Source organism: Microtus pennsylvanicus, chromosome 6 (genome assembly GCF_037038515.1).
Source record: "Microtus pennsylvanicus isolate mMicPen1 chromosome 6, mMicPen1.hap1, whole genome shotgun sequence".
Classification (NCBI taxonomy): domain Eukaryota; kingdom Metazoa; phylum Chordata; class Mammalia; order Rodentia; family Cricetidae; genus Microtus; species Microtus pennsylvanicus.
Window position 1 is genome coordinate 90,805,222 of NC_134584.1, and position 22,282 is coordinate 90,827,503.

Consider the following 22,282-nt stretch of genomic DNA (forward strand, 5'->3'; position numbering starts at 1 on the left):
GATGGCTCATTAGTTAGGTACAAAATAAGAATTTGCCAGACTCTCGCTATGTGAAATTAGAGCCAGAGTAAGACCCGTGGGTCTCTCAGAATCTTTAATAATTAAGAACAAGAATTCTCTAAATGAGAGTCTAGTGTTTCAGAGGAGTTGTAGACTGGGTAGAGAGAATGTTGGAGAAAGAAGGCCATTAGTTTTTGGACTTAGTCTCCCCTTGCTATAGGTTTCTTGGGCCAGGCTTTAGATGTTACAGGAACTGTTTGGGTCCTCTCCCTTCTTAATGGTGACCTAGGAGGTCATCTTATTTAGCCCAGGCAGGCTGTCTTGAGACTTGCCTGCCAGCTCCACACAAGTTCTGTCCATTGTTTGATTTATGTGAGCATCAGTTCCAAACAGTCCGGTTAGACTTCTTGATAAGAAAGTTCGTCGATCCCAACTTTTCTCATGGCTGTCTGTTTCCAGAGACACGCTAGCATTCCACACTCATTCTCAGGGCAGTTGTTTCATGGCCATCTGCTTGTGCCTCACGAATAACTCCTGTGGCTGGTGACATAGTAGAGAATAACTTAGAAAATCAAGACTTTCCCCATTTTTTGAGGAAAGTCTTGTATACCCACAGATAACAAGAGAATTCTGAAGTAACTGCTCTTCTGTTTATAAAAAGACACACAGTAATACAGTGAGCAAAGTGCCCAGGGGATGCAGATGTGTGATTAACTTTAAGGGTAGGTTTCTGGGTAAAATAATGCAATCCTAGTAAGTTTTCTTTTGCAGACAATGTCTCTTTAAACCTCAGCTGGTGTTATTACTGCAGACTAAAGTATGAAAAATGCTTTTGATTCATTATTTTGTGTGTTTGCTGTAAGTTGATTCTTATTATTTTTATTGTAAAATGTTGTTACTTTTGCAGATATTTCTAATATAGCCTTTCTTTTGGGCAAAATAGTTAACATTTTTCTATGAAAGATATCTTAGGTAATACTTTCGAAAGAAATGTTGGTGTTCACATTTATATTGATTGACAAAGGTATATAAAGGTTTACTTTTTTGGCATTTCAAGGATAACCCTATTGGCAACTGGGATGGAAGGTTTGATGGAGTACAACTTTGTAGCCTTGCAAGTGTTGAAAGTACAATTCTTCTGCACATCAATGATATCATTCCAGGTATGTCTCCTTTATGTATTCAGAAGATAGTTTCTAACATGTATTTTGTTATGAGAATGCAAATATATACTAAAGATGGATCTTTTGAAGTTGGCTTTATATTGTAGAATTGTCGTTATATAGACTAACCTTTCTTTTCTCCTGAACCAAGGCAATAAAGGTTATTTCTAAAAGTATGTAAGTATAGTGAAGTTTATACATTGTCTCTTACATTGTCTTCTCCTAGACATTCTAATAGAGAAAGAAATCCTGTCTTGTAATTGGAAGGTTCAAAAATACAAAAAATGCTGTCTCTTGGAGTAAGAGATGAAGGTAGAAGCTTTAAAAAAATTGTTTATCTCATCTAAACTCCACAGAGGATTCAGGATTCTTATTAAATAATGGCTGAAGTTCCTTTTTTGTTGTTTTTAATTATTTTTTTATTTATTTTACATCCTGATCTCAGTTTTCCCTCCCTCCTCTCCTCTTGTTCCCTCCCCCGCCCCTGGCCCTGGTTGCTTCCCCTTTGTTTCTGTTCAGAGAGGGGCAGGCCTGCCATGGGTATTAAAGGATGACATATCCAGTTGAGGTAGGACTAAGCTCCTCCCTTTCTATTAAGACTGGGCAAGGCAACCCAATATGATGAATAGGTTCCCAAAACTTAGCTTTAGAGTTAAGGATCCCAGTGTTAGGAGTCCCACAAGTAGATCAAGCTACACAACTGCCACACATATGAAGAGGGTTTAGGTCAGTCCATGCAGGATCCTTCACTTTAGGTCCAGAGTCTTGAGCTCCTATGAGCCCAGGTTAGTTGTTTCTGTGGGTTACTCCCTTTCTTCAACAGGATACTTGGAGTTTGGCCCAGTGCTTGGGTATGGTTCTCTGCCTCTGTTTCCATCAGTTACTGGATGAAGATGCTCTAATGACAATTAAGGTAGTCATCAATCTGAATATAATAGATGTCCAGTTCAGGGACCCTCTCTACTATTGCTAGGAGTCTTCGCTGGGACCATCCTTGTGAATTCTCTAATTTCCCTGACATGAGGTTTCTTCCTGACCCTGAAGTGCAACCTCATCGGGACAACTGTTTCATCATTCTCCCCCTCCAAGTTCTTTTTGTTTTAAGATGGTATTATGATCATGCTTCATAACTGTAGTCAGAAACTATTACATAGTTTTATTATATCTGTTATTCTTAGTATTTTACTACATATATTATTTATTACAAAATAATAATTAGGGCCAACAAGATGGCTCAGTGGGTAAAGGCACTTGCGCGCGCGCGCGCGCGCACACACACACACACACTGCTGGGTATGTAACACAGAGTGTTTTACATTGTTATAATTGGTACAGTGGTAAAACACTTAACCTTTGAGCTACAGCACAGCCCCTGAACTTAAAAAATAAATGAAAATAAAAACACCACCCAAAAATGAAAAACAAAAAACAACCCCCCCCCAAACTTAAGAACCTTTTGTTTTGCCTCAAATAAAGTATCTTCTTTGGCTGCTATGAGGTGATTGACAATGGTAGTAACACCAGCCACTGCTGTTAGAATTCCCAGTGATAGGGTAGTGCATTGAAGCCAATAGAGGAATTCAGAAATAGGGATGTCCACAAGCCATAACCAGGGATGTGCCAGGCTTGGAATGAGATGGTTTATGCTATCTCTATGTCCTGAACAGATTTATAAGATAGGTATATATATATATATCTGATTAAAAATACAAAACAGGGAGGTTGGAGAGATTGCTCAGTAGTTATGACACTGACTGCTTTTCCAGAGGTCCTAAGTCCAATTCTCATGGTAACTTACAGCCATCTGTAGGGGGATCTGATGCCCTCTTTTGGCACAAAGTCATACATGCAGATAGAACACTCACATACATAAAATAAATAAATAAATATTAAAAATATATAAAGCAGAATAAACAGCAAACGCAACAAAAGCAAAACAAAATAAAAAACTTGGGGCTCAAATCAGACTTAAATTATCTATGATGAAAGTGAGTGGCAGAACCAAAGTCCAAAACTCATCTGATTATGAACCTGTGTTCTCTTTAGTCCCCAACAAATCTCATATCCTACGAGTACTCTTGCATTGTGAACAGCTGCATAAAAACCTGTATTTCTTAGTGTCACATACTAGGGGATATTATTTTCATGGAGATGGAGATGTCTTTCATTTCTGCTTCTATAAAAGATGATTTTACTGTAACAAGAATTATAAGTGAGCAACACACTGTACTTTTTCTTCTAGTGTTTTCCCATTATTGGTAATGTTGACAACAAAATGCTTTTGAATTTATTTTTATAGCTTATTTTAGGCCCTGAATTCCTTATTTCATAGAAATGGAAACTGAAGGCTCCTAACCTGCATTCTACCCTTCCTGTCTGCCTGTTGGTGTCAAGTCATAAATTGTTCTACAATTTGAAAATGCTTCCCACGCAGCTTTTAGTTTTGTAGCAGGAGGCATGAGGTTCATATGACAGATCTACTCTGAAAAAGTCTGACATACTTTACTTTTGATTTCTTTTAAGATATATTTGTTATTGAAAATTTTCATACATGCATATAATGTATTTTGATTATAATACCCCCCAACTCCTCCTGGGTCTCCCACTCCTAATTCCCTTTCTTACTTTTTGGAAACAAATGGTTTATATTCAGGGAAAACATATGTGTCCTTATTTTATGTAGTTGTGTTTACTTTTCATCCATGCTTTGTAGACAGCACAGTTTGGGATGTTTGTGAACTAAAATTCTTTTGTTTAATGTTACAACGAGTGCTTATTGTTTAAAATACAGCAGTGTAAAAGCACCATTCATTCAGATAGTAGAAGGCCCTCACGTAGACTTCTTTAGATGTGGATATTTAGGAGGCAAAGCACATAAGCATTCTTGGGGTTGAGACTGTAGCTCCATGGTTAGCATACTTCAATGAAGCTGTAAGTTCCAGTCTCCGCACTGAACAAAAGTAATGATTAGGGGTAGCAAGATGGCTCAGGGGTAAGGGCACTTGCCCTCAAGACTGATTCCTGGAACTCACGGGGTAGGAGGAGACAATAACTCCTGCAGATTGTCATCTGATATATGCATGCATGCTGTGGCACATGGGTGCATGTGAGGACACACACACAGAGTGATAAATTAACTAAAAATTTTTAAAATAAAGTAATTCCTATGTAGAACGTTCATTTAATAAGTTGAGATAGATAGGAAATGAACAGAATCTGTGGCCAGTAAGATGGTGATGAGGCTGGAGAATGGTCAAACAAGGGGGAAAGAGGATGGGGAGCTGTCCTGTCACATTCGTGTGCTCCCACAGACCTCTGCAGGAGACATTTGAGCAGCACACACAAGAAATTATTTGGGAGCTGAATTAAGAAGGCCTGTTCTAAAAGTTGGAGAGTTATGCTGACTTTATAATGCTAACTTGCTGAATGGCTGGGAAGAAGCCCTTGTAATTCTTTCTTTTATTTATGAGTTTTTTTTTCCACAGGAGCCAATTCAGAGTAAACTGCTTCTCTATAGTCATGTCTCACTGATTTCACAATATCCCACAAACTCCACTTTAGTTAGCAAACAAGTATATTTGGGCATTTTTTAAAGGATTTTTTTTCCAGGGAACTGTCCAATGGTGCTTTTGAAACCTGAAAACCTGCGACAATTTTTTTAAACATTTATTTACTTTATTATGTATACAATATTCTGTCTGTGTGTATTCCTGCAGGCCAGAAGAGGGCACCAGACCTCATTACAGATGGTTGTGAGCCACCATGTGGTTGCTGGGAATTGAACTCAGGACCTTTGGAAGAGCAGTATGTGCTCTTAACTGCTGAGCCATCTCTCCAGCCCAACCTGCGAAATTTTTTGTGTGAATGTAATTGTCAATTTTTAGCTATCTTAATTGCATTGTCTTGGGTTTTACATTTTATAGCTGAATGAAGTATGTTTTGGGATTGGGAATATCATTGTTAGTATAACCATTCAAGAAGGAAGAAGAGGGGCTGGAGAGATGGCTCAGTGATTAAGAGCACTGCCTACTGTTCTAAAGGTCCTGAGTTCAATTCCCAACAACCACATGGTGGCTCACAACCATCTGAAATGAGATCTGATGCTCTCTTCTGGCCTACAGGCAGACACACAGACAGAATATTTATACATAATAAATAAATAAAATATTAAAAAAAGAAGGAATAAGATTCCTGAGCTGTGAAGCTCAGGGATGCAGAGTTGATTGTGTGTTTTCAGTCTTCTGTAAATTAAAGATTGATGTGTTCCCAGCTTTCTTTCTTTATATATGTATGTATATGACTAATATATGTTTATATTGCAACTCTAAATTTGTTTGAACTGTAAATTGTCTTAGATTCTGCAGTAGCACATAATAAATAGAAAAAAGAAAAGTAAAACTGTTTTGGAATTGAACTGTAACCTTACAAGGAAATTTTTTTAGCAGTACCCACCATAAAAACATTTAAATTATCTTCTATTTCAACACTGGTATAGAATTAAAATAACCAAAAACAAAACAAAACATGAGATTCATGACTTGGGAGTCCGTTGTCAAGATCTTCAAGATTCCTGCTTGTCATTGATGTTATTGCTGGTTTAGAGCAGTTGTAAGAAAGGAAGAGAATGCTTTTTCTCTTTCATAGCTATTGATATTCATAAACCTTGAATAGTATATAATTAAGAACGATACTGCTTTTATACACATAAATTACACGTAGTTGCCAACAAAATAAAACTTGCAAATAGACTTTTAAAAAGTAAAATTACTTAAATGAAAATTAATTTGGTATATTTGAATAAGCCTTCATCTATATTATGTATCATTAACATTCTTTTCTTGAGGGGAAAAAGCGTGACAGTGTCTCCTTTAGTTCCTTAGTTTATTTATTTTTTCTTGCCCAATTACATCCATTTGTGGGACAGAATTAAAATTTCTAGCACGTAGCAAAGATTGTTTTTGGAGCAGCTGAACAGTTGGTGAGATTTGGGAAGAATTCTCCCCAGTGAAATATTTCTTCCTGTTGGTATCTGTAAACCTTTGCTTCACCTGCTGTAAAAGTGCCCCTCTTTGCACTGCTGTTTCTGATGGTCCACAGGATCAAAGCTGCTGGGACAGCACATCCAGGTTTGTAAAGTTGTAATGAAGTATGCCAATTTGTGACACTCCCAAAGTATGCATTTCTTTGAGTATCAAAGTAATGCATTGAGCTGTGTCTGTCGCTGTGAAGCTTAAGAGTATAATGCAACTATCAACAACAACTCAGACTACACAGTATGTGCACATCCACAGAAATTTGAAAAGGAAGTCATTTAGTGGGACCCTTTCCTCCTGAGGCTGATCCCAAACTCATAATTTCTTTTTGTATCCTTCCCGATCAGTTTTTTGTTTGTGTTGCATGTCTTCATAGTTTATAACCTTTTAAAAAGGTAAGAGTTTTGTAGCAATATAATTGATATAATTGATAATATAGCCATAGACCAGTACATCTCAACCCTAAGAAAAGCTTCTTCCTGCAGAAGATGTCAACACATAGACCTTCAACTGGTTCAGGTGCAAGAATAAGAGACTGTGGAGTCTGCAGCCTTAAGTGGGCACGTACATTTGCACTCCTCCCACCAAGGCTCAGGGACTTTGCAGGAGAGAGGGCAGAAAGTTCTTAAGAGGCAGAGGTAGAGGTCAACTTCAAGAAAACAGAATTTTCTGGATGCAGCAGGGCAGTTGTATATATAATCTTACAGGAATTGTGATGATGTGTTCACGAGCTGTGCAGCTTCAGTCCAGACAAAATCCCAGCCTGTAGAGAGTGGGGAGTAGGTATGAAACACCACCACCAGCTGAGTCTAAAAAAAAAATAAATCATTTCTTTTGTAATTTTGGGAACAAAGTCAACAGAACCCTATAAGCTAGGTAAGTACTTTTTTACTCAGGTATTGTTCCAGACACTGAGATTACTTTTTTATTTTTATTTTTTGGTGCTTGCATCAAATCTGGCATTTTACACAAACTAATATGGGATTCTACTCCTGAGCCATATAACAAAAATTATGAATAAGGTTTTCTTTAAAGCTTTTTAAAACTTCAAATAAAATCGACTGCATCTGACTAACTTTTCAAAAATTAAAGCATTTTAATAACTGATAATTATATTTTCTTACAGAAATTATATTTTTAAGTACAGTGTTGATTTTTTCACCTGAGGAATTACCTTTCAGTACTGTGGAGTCTTTAAAGAGAATCTGTAAGACTATAAAGATTGTGCTTTTTTTGTTGGAAAGGATTTCTTTGTTTTTTATGCTAAACTATGTTTCTTCCATATATAGTTAAAAAGTATGTTTACTATTTCAGAGAGCATGACACCGGAAAGGATGCCTCCGGAACTTGCCTTTATGTCAAGAGGTGTTGGTGACAACGCTTTATCTAGTCATAATGAACCGAAGGTTACAAGTATGGAGGCCATTCTTGATAGTTTACATGATAATATGATTCTCCAAGATGTTAAATAAGCTATATGTTATTGTGTGTGTATATATATATATATATGTATATATATGTATACATATAATTTGTTCCTACACTTTATGTAAACTAAAATTTTATGTACATGATTTTAAGTGAGGATGTAGTAAAGAAACCACCGAAATGGCCAGCCTATGAGCGGTGGAGGGAGCTTTTTATTTGGATAAGAGAGAGAACAGCTGGCGGTGTTACATGCCTTCAATCCCAGCTCTCAGGAGGCAAAGGCAGGTGGATCTCTGTGTTTGAGGCCAGCCTGGTTGACAGAGCAAGTTCCAGCAAAAAACCCTAGAGGGGGAGAGAGAGAGGGAGGGAGGGAGCTTCTAATACACACCAGAAAAAGTTTCGACCTGTGTTCTGCTTGTTCTACTGAGCTTTGTCTAAATGAACCTTTAGGAGCTGACTGCCATGCATTCACACGGAGTATCCACAGTTTCACTTGGGAAGAACAAGTCCCCGAGGATGGTGTCATGTACAGCTGCCAGGGTGCAGCTGTTGGGTGCTTTTGCTTATTTTTTTGTACAGCTTTTCTGAGTTGGCTTGGGCAGAATTTTCTTTGAGCAGTGAAGACTGCATGGTTGCCACTAAACTTTTTCTCTAATTCATGAACCAGCCAGACTTGGATTTTCTGGAAAGATTTCTGCTGAGAAACTGGTGCTAAAATAAGGATTGCTTTCTGACCATCACCAGCTTCCTTGGCTGTGGTGGGTGATACTAAGTTTCCAAGCTGTGCCTTGAGATCTGAGTTCATCTCCAGCTCAAGCAGTGCATGAGAGATGCTAGACTCGAAGTCATGTCTTCTTGTCATCAGGCTTCCTAGTCTTGTTGCTTGAGCTGATGCTGGCCTTCTCCTGAAAGGAGGAAAGTACCACTGGTCATATGGGTCGTGGACTACATTGTCCGCCATTGACAGGCACAGGCCGAATATTCCACCACATCCCTAACGAGGGCACAGAGCCTCGGAGGTCCATCCTCCTAAACTACAAAGTGCAAAAAATTGTGTTAATAAAATTCTAAGATGTTTATATTGTAAATGTAAAAAAAATAAATTATTTCTTTTGTAATTTTGGGATCAAAGTCAACAGAACCTTATAAGCTAGGTAAGTACTTTTTTACTCAGGTATTGTTCCAGACACTGAGATTACTTTTTTATTTTTATTTCTTTTTTGGTGCTTGCATCAAGTCTGGCATCTTACACAAACTAATATAAGACTCTACTCCTGAGCCATATATGCACCCAAAACCTGAATGTTTTTTAACTTAAATTGTTCATCAGCTTGTATGATCACATTTGAAGTTTATGAAGGGAAATTATAATGATGAGCCACTTATTACTGGGATGAGTTCTGAGAAGTGCATCATTCGGCAGTTTGTTTTTGTGTGTGACTTTTTTTATGAGACCTCTTGCTTGTTCCCAGCTGCTCAGCCCCAAAATAATCACACAGAAACCCTATTATTTGCAATACGGTTTGGCCAATAGCTTAAGCATATTTCTGGCTAACTCATCTTAAATTAACCCATCTCCATTAATCTGTGTATTGCCACGAGGCTGTGGCTTACCAGGTAAAGTTCTGGCATCTCCTGTGGGGCTATATGGCTTCTCACTGACTCTGCCCTTCTTCCTCCCAGCATTCAGTTTTCCCCACCTAGCTCTGTTCAACTCTATCAGGCCAAACCAATTTCTTTATTAACCAATGGTATTCACAGCATGCGGAGGGGAATCCCACATCATGTGACCATCATAGAATGCACTTCACAGTCCTTGGTGAAAGAACTTTGTGTATGTCTAGGCTCTATAACACTGCTGGATGTTCTTTTGTTGACTGCAACGGGGTTTCATCCTGTGGATCGTGACCCCTTTGGGGTTTGAATGACCCTTTTATTGGGGTCGTTTAAGACCATTGGAAAAGAAAGATATTTATATTACAATTCATAAAGGTGGTAAAATTGCAGTTATAAAGTAACAATGAAAATAATTTTCTGGTTGGGGTTTGCCACAGTTTGAGGTATTGTATTAAAGGGTGGCAGAATTAGGAAGGTGGAAAACCACTGTTATATGGTATGAATGATAGAGGTGAAACTCGTGAGCCAGTAATGTCATCAAAGTAGAGGTGACATTGAAAAATAGACTACATGGAATGATTTTTTTTTTGTCCAGATTTCTTTAGATAGTCTGTAGTGTCCTGGAACTTGCTCAATAGACCAGGATGGCCTCAAACTCAGATGTGCCTGCCTCTACTAAGTGCTGGGATTAAAGGCTCTTGTCACCACTGACCACCAGAATGGTTTCTTAGAGCTTTAATATAAACGGCTAACTTTTATATTAATTTTATAACTCCTACTCTCTTCTGTGTTGACTAATTACCAAACTTTTAAAGCCAAAGCCAATACAATATTATGTATATGTATATTAGTTGTGTGAGCAGTTGTTATACCATACACATGTTAATTTATTTATAAAAGTTCTTTTTATAACATATTGGCTTTTTAAAAAGGAACTTTTCTTGTTCCATAGGATCTACCTCAGACCCTGGAAGTATAAGCAGTTCTGGATTATTTCATACCTTACGTGCGTCATCTGTTGACTCAAAACAACCATCCAAATCCAAAAATTCATGGTATATTGATGAAGGTAATCTATAATTTTAGTCCTCTTTATAATGGTACCCTCTGTTTAATGTGTAAGGGGAAATGACTTTTTCATCAATATTTGTTAAGTTTGGAAACAGTGAATAGATCATAGCTCATATGACAATATTGCTGAACTAAAATATTAAACATAGTTTGATCTACACTGTTATTAGGGTTGAGGATACATTTGAAATATGTTAGTAGTCTGGGTTTTGTTTTGCTTTGTTTTTTTTTCCCGAGACAGAGTTTCTCTGTATAAAAAGTCCTTGCTGTCCTAGAACTTGCATTATTGATTTGTGTGTAATTCTCTGCTTTTCCTGTTTGCATTTGTTTGTATACATATTTGTTATTCTTAATGCATGTTATGTTGAAAGGTGGAAACATACTTAGTAGTGAGTGCATTCCTAACTCTGATTTGTCTCCTACCCAGGTTTTTATCAAGCTGTGTTCTGTGAAATACACTGATCCAGCATACTTGGGTGGCTGAGAAAGTTTTATCAAGTCAGTTTAGTGCAGCACATTGGTTAGAGGTTGTCCAGGCACGTGGGCATGTAAAGGCTCCGGTTTTTACAGTAAACAGATTGTCCATGTTTATCTTGGCGCACTCCATAAACGCTTGAGTGTAAAACGCTGTAATGTGTAGGGTTATGCTGGGCATGCTGATCTGGAAAATGGAACAAAAATTATGAATAAGGTTTTTTTTAAAGCTTTTTAAAACTTCAAATAAAATCGACTGCATCTGACTAACTTTTCAAAAATTAAAGCATTTTGATAACTGATGATTATATTTTCTTACAGAAATTATATTTTTAAGTACAGTGTTGATTTTTTTCACCTGAGGAATTACCTTTCAGTACTGTGGAGTCTTTAAAGAGAATCTGTAAGACTATAAAGATTGTGCTTTTTTTGTTGGAAAGGATCTCTTTGTTTTTTATGCTAAACTATGTTTCTTCCATATATAGTTAAAAAGTATGTTTACTATTTCAGAGAGCATGACACCGGAAAGGATGCCTCCGGAACTTGCCTTTATGTCAAGAGGTGTTGGTGACAACGCTTCATCTAGTCATAATGAACCGAAGGTTACAAGTATGGAGGCCATTCTTGATAGTTTACATGATAATATGATTCTCCAAGATGTTAAATAAGCTATATGTTATTGTGTGTGTATATATATATATGTATATATATGTATACATATAATTTGTTCCTACACTTTATGTAAACTAAAATTTTATGTACATGATTTTAAGTGAGGATGTAGTAAAGAAACCACCGAAATGGCCAGCCTATGAGCGGTGGAGGGAGCTTTTTATTTGGATAAGAGAGAGAACAGCTGGCGGTGTTACATGCCTTCAATCCCAGCTCTCAGGAGGCAAAGGCAGGTGGATCTCTGTGTTTGAGGCCAGCCTGGTTGACAGAGCAAGTTCCAGCAAAAAACCCTAGAGGGGGAGAGAGAGAGGGAGGGAGGGAGCTTCTAATACACACCAGAAAAAGTTTCGACCTGTGTTCTGCTTGTTCTACTGAGCTTTGTCTAAATGAACCTTTAGGAGCTGACTGCCATGCATTCACACGGAGTATCCACAGTTTCACTTGGGAAGAACAAGTCCCCGAGGATGGTGTCATGTACAGCTGCCAGGGTGCAGCTGTTGGGTGCTTTTGCTTATTTTTTTGTACAGCTTTTCTGAGTTGGCTTGGGCAGAATTTTCTTTGAGCAGTGAAGACTGCATGGTTGCCACTAAACTTTTTCTCTAATTCATGAACCAGCCAGACTTGGATTTTCTGGAAAGATTTCTGCTGAGAAACTGGTGCTAAAATAAGGATTGCTTTCTGACCATCACCAGCTTCCTTGGCTGTGGTGGGTGATACTAAGTTTCCAAGCTGTGCCTTGAGATCTGAGTTCATCTCCAGCTCAAGCAGTGCATGAGAGATGCTAGACTCGAAGTCATGTCTTCTTGTCATCAGGCTTCCTAGTCTTGTTGCTTGAGCTGATGCTGGCCTTCTCCTGAAAGGAGGAAAGTACCACTGGTCATATGGGTCGTGGACTACATTGTCCGCCATTGACAGGCACAGGCCGAATATTCCACCACATCCCTAACGAGGGCACAGAGCCTCGGAGGTCCATCCTCCTAAACTACAAAGTGCAAAAAATTGTGTTAATAAAATTCTAAGATGTTTATATTGTAAATGTAAAAAAAATAAATTATTTCTTTTGTAATTTTGGGATCAAAGTCAACAGAACCTTATAAGCTAGGTAAGTACTTTTTTACTCAGGTATTGTTCCAGACACTGAGATTACTTTTTTATTTTTATTTCTTTTTTGGTGCTTGCATCAAGTCTGGCATCTTACACAAACTAATATAAGAATCTACTCCTGAGCCATATATGCACCCAAAACCTGAATGTTTTTTAACTTAAATTGTTCATCAGCTTGTATGATCACATTTGAAGTTTATGAAGGGAAATTATAATGATGAGCCACTTATTACTGGGATGAGTTCTGAGAAGTGCATCATTCGGCAGTTTGTTTTTGTGTGTGACTTTTTTTATGAGACCTCTTGCTTGTTCCCAGCTGCTCAGCCCCAAAATAATCACACAGAAACCCTATTATTTGCAATACGGTTTGGCCAATAGCTTAAGCATATTTCTGGCTAACTCATCTTAAATTAACCCATCTCCATTAATCTGTGTATTGCCACGAGGCTGTGGCTTACCAGGTAAAGTTCTGGCATCTCCTGTGGGGCTATATGGCTTCTCACTGACTCTGCCCTTCTTCCTCCCAGCATTCAGTTTTCCCCACCTAGCTCTGTTCAACTCTATCAGGCCAAACCAATTTCTTTATTAACCAATGGTATTCACAGCATGCGGAGGGGAATCCCACATCATGTGACCATCATAGAATGCACTTCACAGTCCTTGGTGAAAGAACTTTGTGTATGTCTAGGCTCTATAACACTGCTGGATGTTCTTTTGTTGACTGCAACGGGGTTTCATCCTGTGGATCGTGACCCCTTTGGGGTTTGAATGACCCTTTTATTGGGGTCGTTTAAGACCATTGGAAAAGAAAGATATTTATATTACAATTCATAAAGGTGGTAAAATTGCAGTTATAAAGTAACAATGAAAATAATTTTCTGGTTGGGGTTTGCCACAGTTTGAGGTATTGTATTAAAGGGTGGCAGAATTAGGAAGGTGGAAAACCACTGTTATATGGTATGAATGATAGAGGTGAAACTCGTGAGCCAGTAATGTCATCAAAGTAGAGGTGACATTGAAAAATAGACTACATGGAATGATTTTTTTTTTTGTCCAGATTTCTTTAGATAGTCTGTAGTGTCCTGGAACTTGCTCAATAGACCAGGATGGCCTCAAACTCAGATGTGCCTGCCTCTACTAAGTGCTGGGATTAAAGGCTCGTGTCACCACTGACCACCAGAATGGTTTCTTAGAGCTTTAATATAAACGGCTAACTTTTATATTAATTTTATAACTCCTACTCTCTTCTGTGTTGACTAATTACCAAACTTTTAAAGCCAAAGCCAATACAATATTATGTATATGTATATTAGTTGTGTGAGCAGTTGTTATACCATACGCATGTTAATTTATTTATAAAAGTTCTTTTTATAACATATTGGCTTTTTAAAAAGGAACTTTTCTTGTTCCATAGGATCTACCTCAGACCCTGGAAGTATAAGCAGTTCTGGATTATTTCATACCTTACGTGCGTCATCTGTTGACTCAAAACAACCATCCAAATCCAAAAATTCATGGTATATTGATGAAGGTAATCTATAATTTTAGTCCTCTTTATAATGGTACCCTCTGTTTAATGTGTAAGGGGAAATGACTTTTTCATCAATATTTGTTAAGTTTGGAAACAGTGAATAGATCATAGCTCATATGACAATATTGCTGAACTAAAATATTAAACATAGTTTGATCTACACTGTTATTAGGGTTGAGGATACATTTGAAATATGTTAGTAGTCTGGGTTTTGTTTTGCTTTGTTTTTTTTTCCCGAGACAGAGTTTCTCTGTATAAAAAGTCCTTGCTGTCCTAGAACTTGCATTATTGATTTGTGTGTAATTCTCTGCTTTTCCTGTTTGCATTTGTTTGTATACATATTTGTTATTCTTAATGCATGTTATGTTGAAAGGTGGAAACATACTTAGTAGTGAGTGCATTCCTAACTCTGATTTGTCTCCTACCCAGGTTTTTATCAAGCTGTGTTCTGTGAAATACACTGATCCAGCATACTTGGGTGGCTGAGAAAGTTTTATCAAGTCAGTTTAGTGCAGCACATTGGTTAGAGGTTGTCCAGGCACGTGGGCATGTAAAGGCTCCGGTTTTTACAGTAAACAGATTGTCCATGTTTATCTTGGCGCACTCCATAAACGCTTGAGTGTAAAACGCTGTAATGTGTAGGGTTATGCTGGGCATGCTGATCTGGAAAATGGAACAAAAATTATGAATAAGGTTTTTTTTAAAGCTTTTTAAAACTTCAAATAAAATCGACTGCATCTGACTAACTTTTCAAAAATTAAAGCATTTTGATAACTGATGATTATATTTTCTTACAGAAATTATATTTTTAAGTACAGTGTTGATTTTTTTCACCTGAGGAATTACCTTTCAGTACTGTGGAGTCTTTAAAGAGAATCTGTAAGACTATAAAGATTGTGCTTTTTTTGTTGGAAAGGATCTCTTTGTTTTTTATGCTAAACTATGTTTCTTCCATATATAGTTAAAAAGTATGTTTACTATTTCAGAGAGCATGACACCGGAAAGGATGCCTCCGGAACTTGCCTTTATGTCAAGAGGTGTTGGTGACAACGCTTCATCTAGTCATAATGAACCGAAGGTTACAAGTATGGAGGCCATTCTTGATAGTTTACATGATAATATGATTCTCCAAGATGTTAAATAAGCTATATGTTATTGTGTGTGTATATATATATATATGTATATATATGTATACATATAATTTGTTCCTACACTTTATGTAAACTAAAATTTTATGTACATGATTTTAAGTGAGGATGTAGTAAAGAAACCACCGAAATGGCCAGCCTATGAGCGGTGGAGGGAGCTTTTTATTTGGATAAGAGAGAGAACAGCTGGCGGTGTTACATGCCTTCAATCCCAGCTCTCAGGAGGCAAAGGCAGGTGGATCTCTGTGTTTGAGGCCAGCCTTGTTGACAGAGCAAGTTCCAGCAAAAAACCCTAGAGGGGGAGAGAGAGAGGGACGGAAGGAGCTTCTAATACACACCAGAAAAAAGTTTCGACCTGTGTTCTGCTTGTTCTACTGAGCTTTGTCTAAATGAACCTTTAGGAGCTGACTGCCATGCATTCACACGGAGTATCCACAGTTTCACTTGGGAAGAACAAGTCCCCGAGGATGGTGTCATGTACAGCTGCCAGGGTGCAGCTGTTGGGTGCTTTTGCTTATTTTTTTGTACAGCTTTTCTGAGTTGGCTTGGGCAGAATCTTCTTTGAGCAGTGAAGACTGCATGGTTGCCACTAAACTTTTTCTCTAATTCATGAACCAGCCAGACTTGGATTTTCTGGAAAGATTTCTGCTGAGAAACTGGTGCTAAAATAAGGATTGCTTTCTGACCATCACCAGCTTCCTTGGCTGTGGTGGGTGATACTAAGTTTCCAAGCTGTGCCTTGAGATCTGAGTTCATCTCCAGCTCAAGCAGTGCATGAGAGATGCTAGACTCGAAGTCATGTCTTCTTGTCATCAGGCTTCCTAGTCTTGTTGCTTGAGCTGATGCTGGCCTTCTCCTGAAAGGAGGAAAGTACCACTGGTCATATGGGTCGTGGACTACATTGTCCGCCATTGACAGGCACAGGCCGAATATTCCACCACATCCCTAACGAGGGCACAGAGCCTCGGAGGTCCATCCTCCTAAACTACAAAGTGCAAAAAATTGTGTTAATAAAATTCTAAGATGTTTATATTGTAAATGTAAAAAAAATAAATTATTTCTTTTGTAATTTTGGGATCAAAGTCAACAGAACCTTATAAGCTAGGTAAGTACTTTTTTACTCAGGTATTGTTCCAGACACTGAGATTACTTTTTTATTTTTATTTCTTTTTTGGTGCTTGCATCAAGTCTGGCATCTTACACAAACTAATATAAGACTCTACTCCTGAGCCATATATGCACCCAAAACCTGAATGTTTTTTAACTTAAATTGTTCATCAGCTTGTATGATCACATTTGAAGTTTATGAAGGGAAATTATAATGATGAGCCACTTATTACTGGGATGAGTTCTGAGAAGTGCATCATTCGGCAGTTTGTTTTTGTGTGTGACTTTTTTTATGAGACCTCTTGCTTGTTCCCAGCTGCTCAGCCCCAAAATAATCACACAGAAACCCTATTATTTGCAATACTGTTTGGCCAATAGCTTAAGCATATTTCTGGCTAACTCATCTTAAATTAACCCATCTCCATTAATCTGTGTATTGCCACGAGGCTGTGGCTTACCAGGTAAAGTTCTGGCATCTCCTGTGGGGCTATATGGCTTCTCACTGACTCTGCCCTTCTTCCTCCCAGCATTCAGTTTTCCCCACCTAGCTCTGTTCAACTCTATCAGGCCAAACCAATTTCTTTATTAACCAATGGTATTCACAGCATGCGGAGGGGAATCCCACATCATGTGACCATCATAGAATGCACTTCACAGTCCTTGGTGAAAGAACTTTGTGTATGTCTAGGCTCTATAACACTGCTGGATGTTCTTTTGTTGACTGCAACGGGGTTTCATCCTGTGGATCGTGACCCCTTTGGGGTTTGAATGACCCTTTTATTGGGGTCGTTTAAGACCATTGGAAAAGAAAGATATTTATATTACAATTCATAAAGGTGGTAAAATTGCAGTTATAAAGTAACAATGAAAATAATTTTCTGGTTGGGGTTTGCCACAGTTTGAGGTATTGTATTAAAGGGTGGCAGAATTAGGAAGGTGGAAAACCACTGTTATATGGTATGAATGATAGAGGTGAAATTCGTGAGCCAGTAATGTCATCAAAGTAGAGGTGACATTGAAAAATAGACTACATGGAATGATTTTTTTTGTCCAGATTTCTTTAGATAGTCTGTAGTGTCCTGGAACTTGCTCAATAGACCAGGATGGCCTCAAACTCAGATGTGCCTGCCTCTACTAAGTGCTGGGATTAAAGGCTCGTGTCACCACTGACCACCAGAATGGTTTCTTAGAGCTTTAATATAAACGGCTAACTTTTATATTAATTTTATAACTCCTACTCTCTTCTGTGTTGACTAATTACCAAACTTTTAAAGCCAAAGCCAATACAATATTATGTATATGTATATTAGTTGTGTGAGCAGTTGTTATACCATACGCATGTTAATTTATTTATAAAAGTTCTTTTTATAACATATTGGCTTTTTAAAAAGGAACTTTTCTTGTTCCATAGGATCTACCTCAGACCCTGGAAGTATAAGCAGTTCTGGATTATTTCATACCTTACGTGCGTCATCTGTTGACTCAAAACAACCATCCAAATCCAAAAATTCATGGTATATTGATGAAGGTAATCTATAATTTTAGTCCTCTTTATAATGGTACCCTCTGTTTAATGTGTAAGGGGAAATGACTTTTTCATCAATATTTGTTAAGTTTGGAAACAGTGAATAGATCATAGCTCATATGACAATATTGCTGAACTAAAATATTAAACATAGTTTGATCTACACTGTTATTAGGGTTGAGGATACATTTGAAATATGTTAGTAGTCTGGGTTTTGTTTTGCTTTGTTTTTTTTTCCCGAGACAGAGTTTCTCTGTATAAAAAGTCCTTGCTGTCCTAGAACTTGCATTATTGATTTGTGTGTAATTCTCTGCTTTTCCTGTTTGCATTTGTTTGTATACATATTTGTTATTCTTAATGCATGTTATGTTGAAAGGTGGAAACATACTTAGTAGTGAGTGCATTCCTAACTCTGATTTGTCTCCTACCCAGGTTTTTATCAAGCTGTGTTCTGTGAAATACACTGATCCAGCATACTTGGGTGGCTGAGAAAGTTTTATCAAGTCAGTTTAGTGCAGCACATTGGTTAGAGGTTGTCCAGGCACGTGGGCATGTAAAGGCTCCGGTTTTTACAGTAAACAGATTGTCCATGTTTATCTTGGCGCACTCCATAAACGCTTGAGTGTAAAACGCTGTAATGTGTAGGGTTATGCTGGGCATGCTGATCTGGAAAATGGAACAAAAATTATGAATAAGGTTTTTTTTAAAGCTTTTTAAAACTTCAAATAAAATCGACTGCATCTGACTAACTTTTCAAAAATTAAAGCATTTTGATAACTGATGATTATATTTTCTTACAGAAATTATATTTTTAAGTACAGTGTTGATTTTTTTCACCTGAGGAATTACCTTTCAGTACTGTGGAGTCTTTAAAGAGAATCTGTAAGACTATAAAGATTGTGCTTTTTTTGTTGGAAAGGATCTCTTTGTTTTTTATGCTAAACTATGTTTCTTCCATATATAGTTAAAAAGTATGTTTACTATTTCAGAGAGCATGACACCGGAAAGGATGCCTCCGGAACTTGCCTTTATGTCAAGAGGTGTTGGTGACAACGCTTCATCTAGTCATAATGAACCGAAGGTTACAAGTATGGAGGCCATTCTTGATAGTTTACATGATAATATGATTCTCCAAGATGTTAAATAAGCTATATGTTATTGTGTGTGTGTATATATATATATGTATATATATGTATACATATAATTTGTTCCTACACTTTATGTAAACTAAAATTTTATGTACATGATTTTAAGTGAGGATGTAGTAAAGAAACCACCGAAATGGCCAGCCTATGAGCGGTGGAGGGAGCTTTTTATTTGGATAAGAGAGAGAACAGCTGGCGGTGTTACATGCCTTCAATCCCAGCTCTCAGGAGGCAAAGGCAGGTGGATCTCTGTGTTTGAGGCCAGCCTTGTTGACAGAGCAAGTTCCAGCAAAAAACCCTAGAGGGGGAGAGAGAGAGGGACGGAAGGAGCTTCTAATACACACCAGAAAAAAGTTTCGACCTGTGTTCTGCTTGTTCTACTGAGCTTTGTCTAAATGAACCTTTAGGAGCTGACTGCCATGCATTCACACGGAGTATCCACAGTTTCACTTGGGAAGAACAAGTCCCCGAGGATGGTGTCATGTACAGCTGCCAGGGTGCAGCTGTTGGGTGCTTTTGCTTATTTTTTTGTACAGCTTTTCTGAGTTGGTTTGGGCAGAATTTTCTTTGAGCAGTGAAGACTGCATGGTTGCCACTAAACTTTTTCTCTAATTCATGAACCAGCCAGACTTGGATTTTCTGGAAAGATTTCTGCTGAGAAACTGGTGCTAAAATAAGGATTGCTTTCTGACCATCACCAGCTTCCTTGGCTGTGGTGGGTGATACTAAGTTTCCAAGCTGTGCCTTGAGATCTGAGTTCATCTCCAGCTCAAGCAGTGCATGAGAGATGCTAGACTCGAAGTCATGTCTTCTTGTCATCAGGCTTCCTAGTCTTGTTGCTTGAGCTGATGCTGGCCTTCTCCTGAAAGGAGGAAAGTACCACTGGTCATATGGGTCGTGGACTACATTGTCCGCCATTGACAGGCACAGGCCGAATATTCCACCACATCCCTAACGAGGGCACAGAGCCTCGGAGGTCCATCCTCCTAAACTACAAAGTGCAAAAAATTGTGTTAATAAAATTCTAAGATGTTTATATTGTAAATGTAAAAAAAATAAATTATTTCTTTTGTAATTTTGGGATCAAAGTCAACAGAACCTTATAAGCTAGGTAAGTACTTTTTTACTCAGGTATTGTTCCAGACACTGAGATTACTTTTTTATTTTTATTTCTTTTTTGGTGCTTGCATCAAGTCTGGCATCTTACACAAACTAATATAAGACTCTACTCCTGAGCCATATATGCATCCAAAACCTGAATGTTTTTTAACTTAAATTGTTCATCAGCTTGTATGATCACATTTGAAGTTTATGAAGGGAAATTATAATGATGAGCCACTTATTACTGGGATGAGTTCTGAGAAGTGCATCATTCGGCAGTTTGTTTTTGTGTGTGACTTTTTTTATGAGACCTCTTGCTTGTTCCCAGCTGCTCAGCCCCAAAATAATCACACAGAAACCCTATTATTTGCAATACTGTTTGGCCAATAGCTTAAGCATATTTCTGGCTAACTCATCTTAAATTAACCCATCTCCATTAATCTGTGTATTGCCACGAGGCTGTGGCTTACCAGGTAAAGTTCTGGCATCTCCTGTGGGGCTATATGGCATCTCAATGACTCTGCCCTTCTTCCTCCCAGCATTCAGTTTTCCCCACCTAGCTCTGTTCAACTCTATCAGGCCAAACCAATTTCTTTATTAACCAATGGTATTCACAGCATGCGGAGGGGAATCCCACATCATGTGACCATCATAGAATGCACTTCACAGCCCTTGGTGAAAGAACTTTGTGTATGTCTAGGCTCTATAACACTGCTGGATGTTCTTTTGTTGACTGCAACGGGGTTTCATCCTGTGGATCGTGACCCCTTTGGGGTTTGAATGACCCTTTTATTGGGGTCGTTTAAGACCATTGGAAAAGAAAGATATTTATATTACAATTCATAAAGGTGGTAAAATTGCAGTTATAAAGTAACAATGAAAATAATTTTCTGGTTGGGGTTTGCCACAGTTTGAGGTATTGTATTAAAGGGTGGCAGAATTAGGAAGGTGGAAAACCACTGTTATATGGTATGAATGATAGAGGTGAAATTCGTGAGCCAGTAATGTCATCAAAGTAGAGGTGACATTGAAAAATAGACTACATGGAATGATTTTTTTTGTCCAGATTTCTTTAGATAGTCTGTAGTGTCCTGGAACTTGCTCAATAGACCAGGATGGCCTCAAACTCAGATGTGCCTGCCTCTACTAAGTCCTGGGATTAAAGGCTCTTGTCACCACTGACCACCAGAATGGTTTCTTAGAGCTTTAATATAAACGGCTAACTTTTATATTAATTTTATAACTCCTACTCTCTTCTGTGTTGACTAATTACCAAACTTTTAAAGCCAAAGCCAATACAATATTATGTATATGTATATTAGTTGTGTGAGCAGTTGTTATACCATACGCATGTTAATTTATTTATAAAAGTTCTTTTTATAACATATTGGCTTTTTAAAAAGGAACTTTTCTTGTTCCATAGGATCTACCTCAGACCCTGGAAGTATAAGCAGTTCTGGATTATTTCATACCTTACGTGCGTCATCTGTTGACTCAAAACAACCATCCAAATCCAAAAATTCATGGTATATTGATGAAGGTAATCTATAATTTTAGTCCTCTTTATAATGGTACCCTCTGTTTAATGTGTAAGGGGAAATGACTTTTTCATCAATATTTGTTAAGTTTGGAAACAGTGAATAGATCATAGCTCATATGACAATATTGCTGAACTAAAATATTAAACATAGTTTGATCTACACTGTTATTAGGGTTGAGGATACATTTGAAATATGTTAGTAGTCTGGGTTTTGTTTTGCTTTGTTTTTTTTTCCCGAGACAGAGTTTCTCTGTATAAAAAGTCCTTGCTGTCCTAGAACTTGCATTATTGATTTGTGTGTAATTCTCTGCTTTTCCTGTTTGCATTTGTTTGTATACATATTTGTTATTCTTAATGCATGTTATGTTTAAAGGTGGAAACATACTTAGTAGTGAGTGCATTCCTAACTCTGATTTGTCTCCTACCCAGGTTTTTATCAAGCTGTGTTCTGTGAAATACACTGATCCAGCATACTTGGGTGGCTGAGAAAGTTTTATCAAGTCAGTTTAGTGCAGCACATTGGTTAGAGGTTGTCCAGGCACGTGGGCATGTAAAGGCTCCGGTTTTTACAGTAAACAGATTGTCCATGTTTATCTTGGCGCACTCCATAAACGCTTGAGTGT

At 37.8% G+C, this 22,282-nt stretch overlaps 1 protein-coding gene and 4 pseudogenes across 1 annotated transcript in view; 1 reads left to right on the forward strand and 4 right to left on the reverse strand.

Moving 5' to 3' along the window:
• Positions 1 to 22,282, forward strand: part of LOC142852251 (ubiquitin carboxyl-terminal hydrolase CYLD-like) — an 81,969-nt gene that overhangs the window by 4,871 nt on the left and 54,816 nt on the right. The window contains exons 4-7 of the mRNA XM_075976840.1: positions 1,058 to 1,163; positions 7,511 to 7,609; positions 10,194 to 10,310; positions 11,297 to 11,395. Of these exons, the coding sequence (XP_075832955.1) occupies positions 1,058 to 1,163; positions 7,511 to 7,609; positions 10,194 to 10,310; positions 11,297 to 11,395 (421 nt within the window). The remainder of the gene's footprint in view (positions 1 to 1,057; positions 1,164 to 7,510; positions 7,610 to 10,193; positions 10,311 to 11,296; positions 11,396 to 22,282) is intronic.
• Positions 7,814 to 8,585, reverse strand: LOC142852689 (small ribosomal subunit protein eS7-like; annotated as a pseudogene).
• LOC142852690 (small ribosomal subunit protein eS7-like) lies at positions 11,596 to 12,367 on the reverse strand (annotated as a pseudogene).
• On the reverse strand, positions 15,613 to 18,533 carry LOC142852691 (small ribosomal subunit protein eS7-like; annotated as a pseudogene).
• Positions 19,396 to 22,268, reverse strand: LOC142852692 (small ribosomal subunit protein eS7-like; annotated as a pseudogene).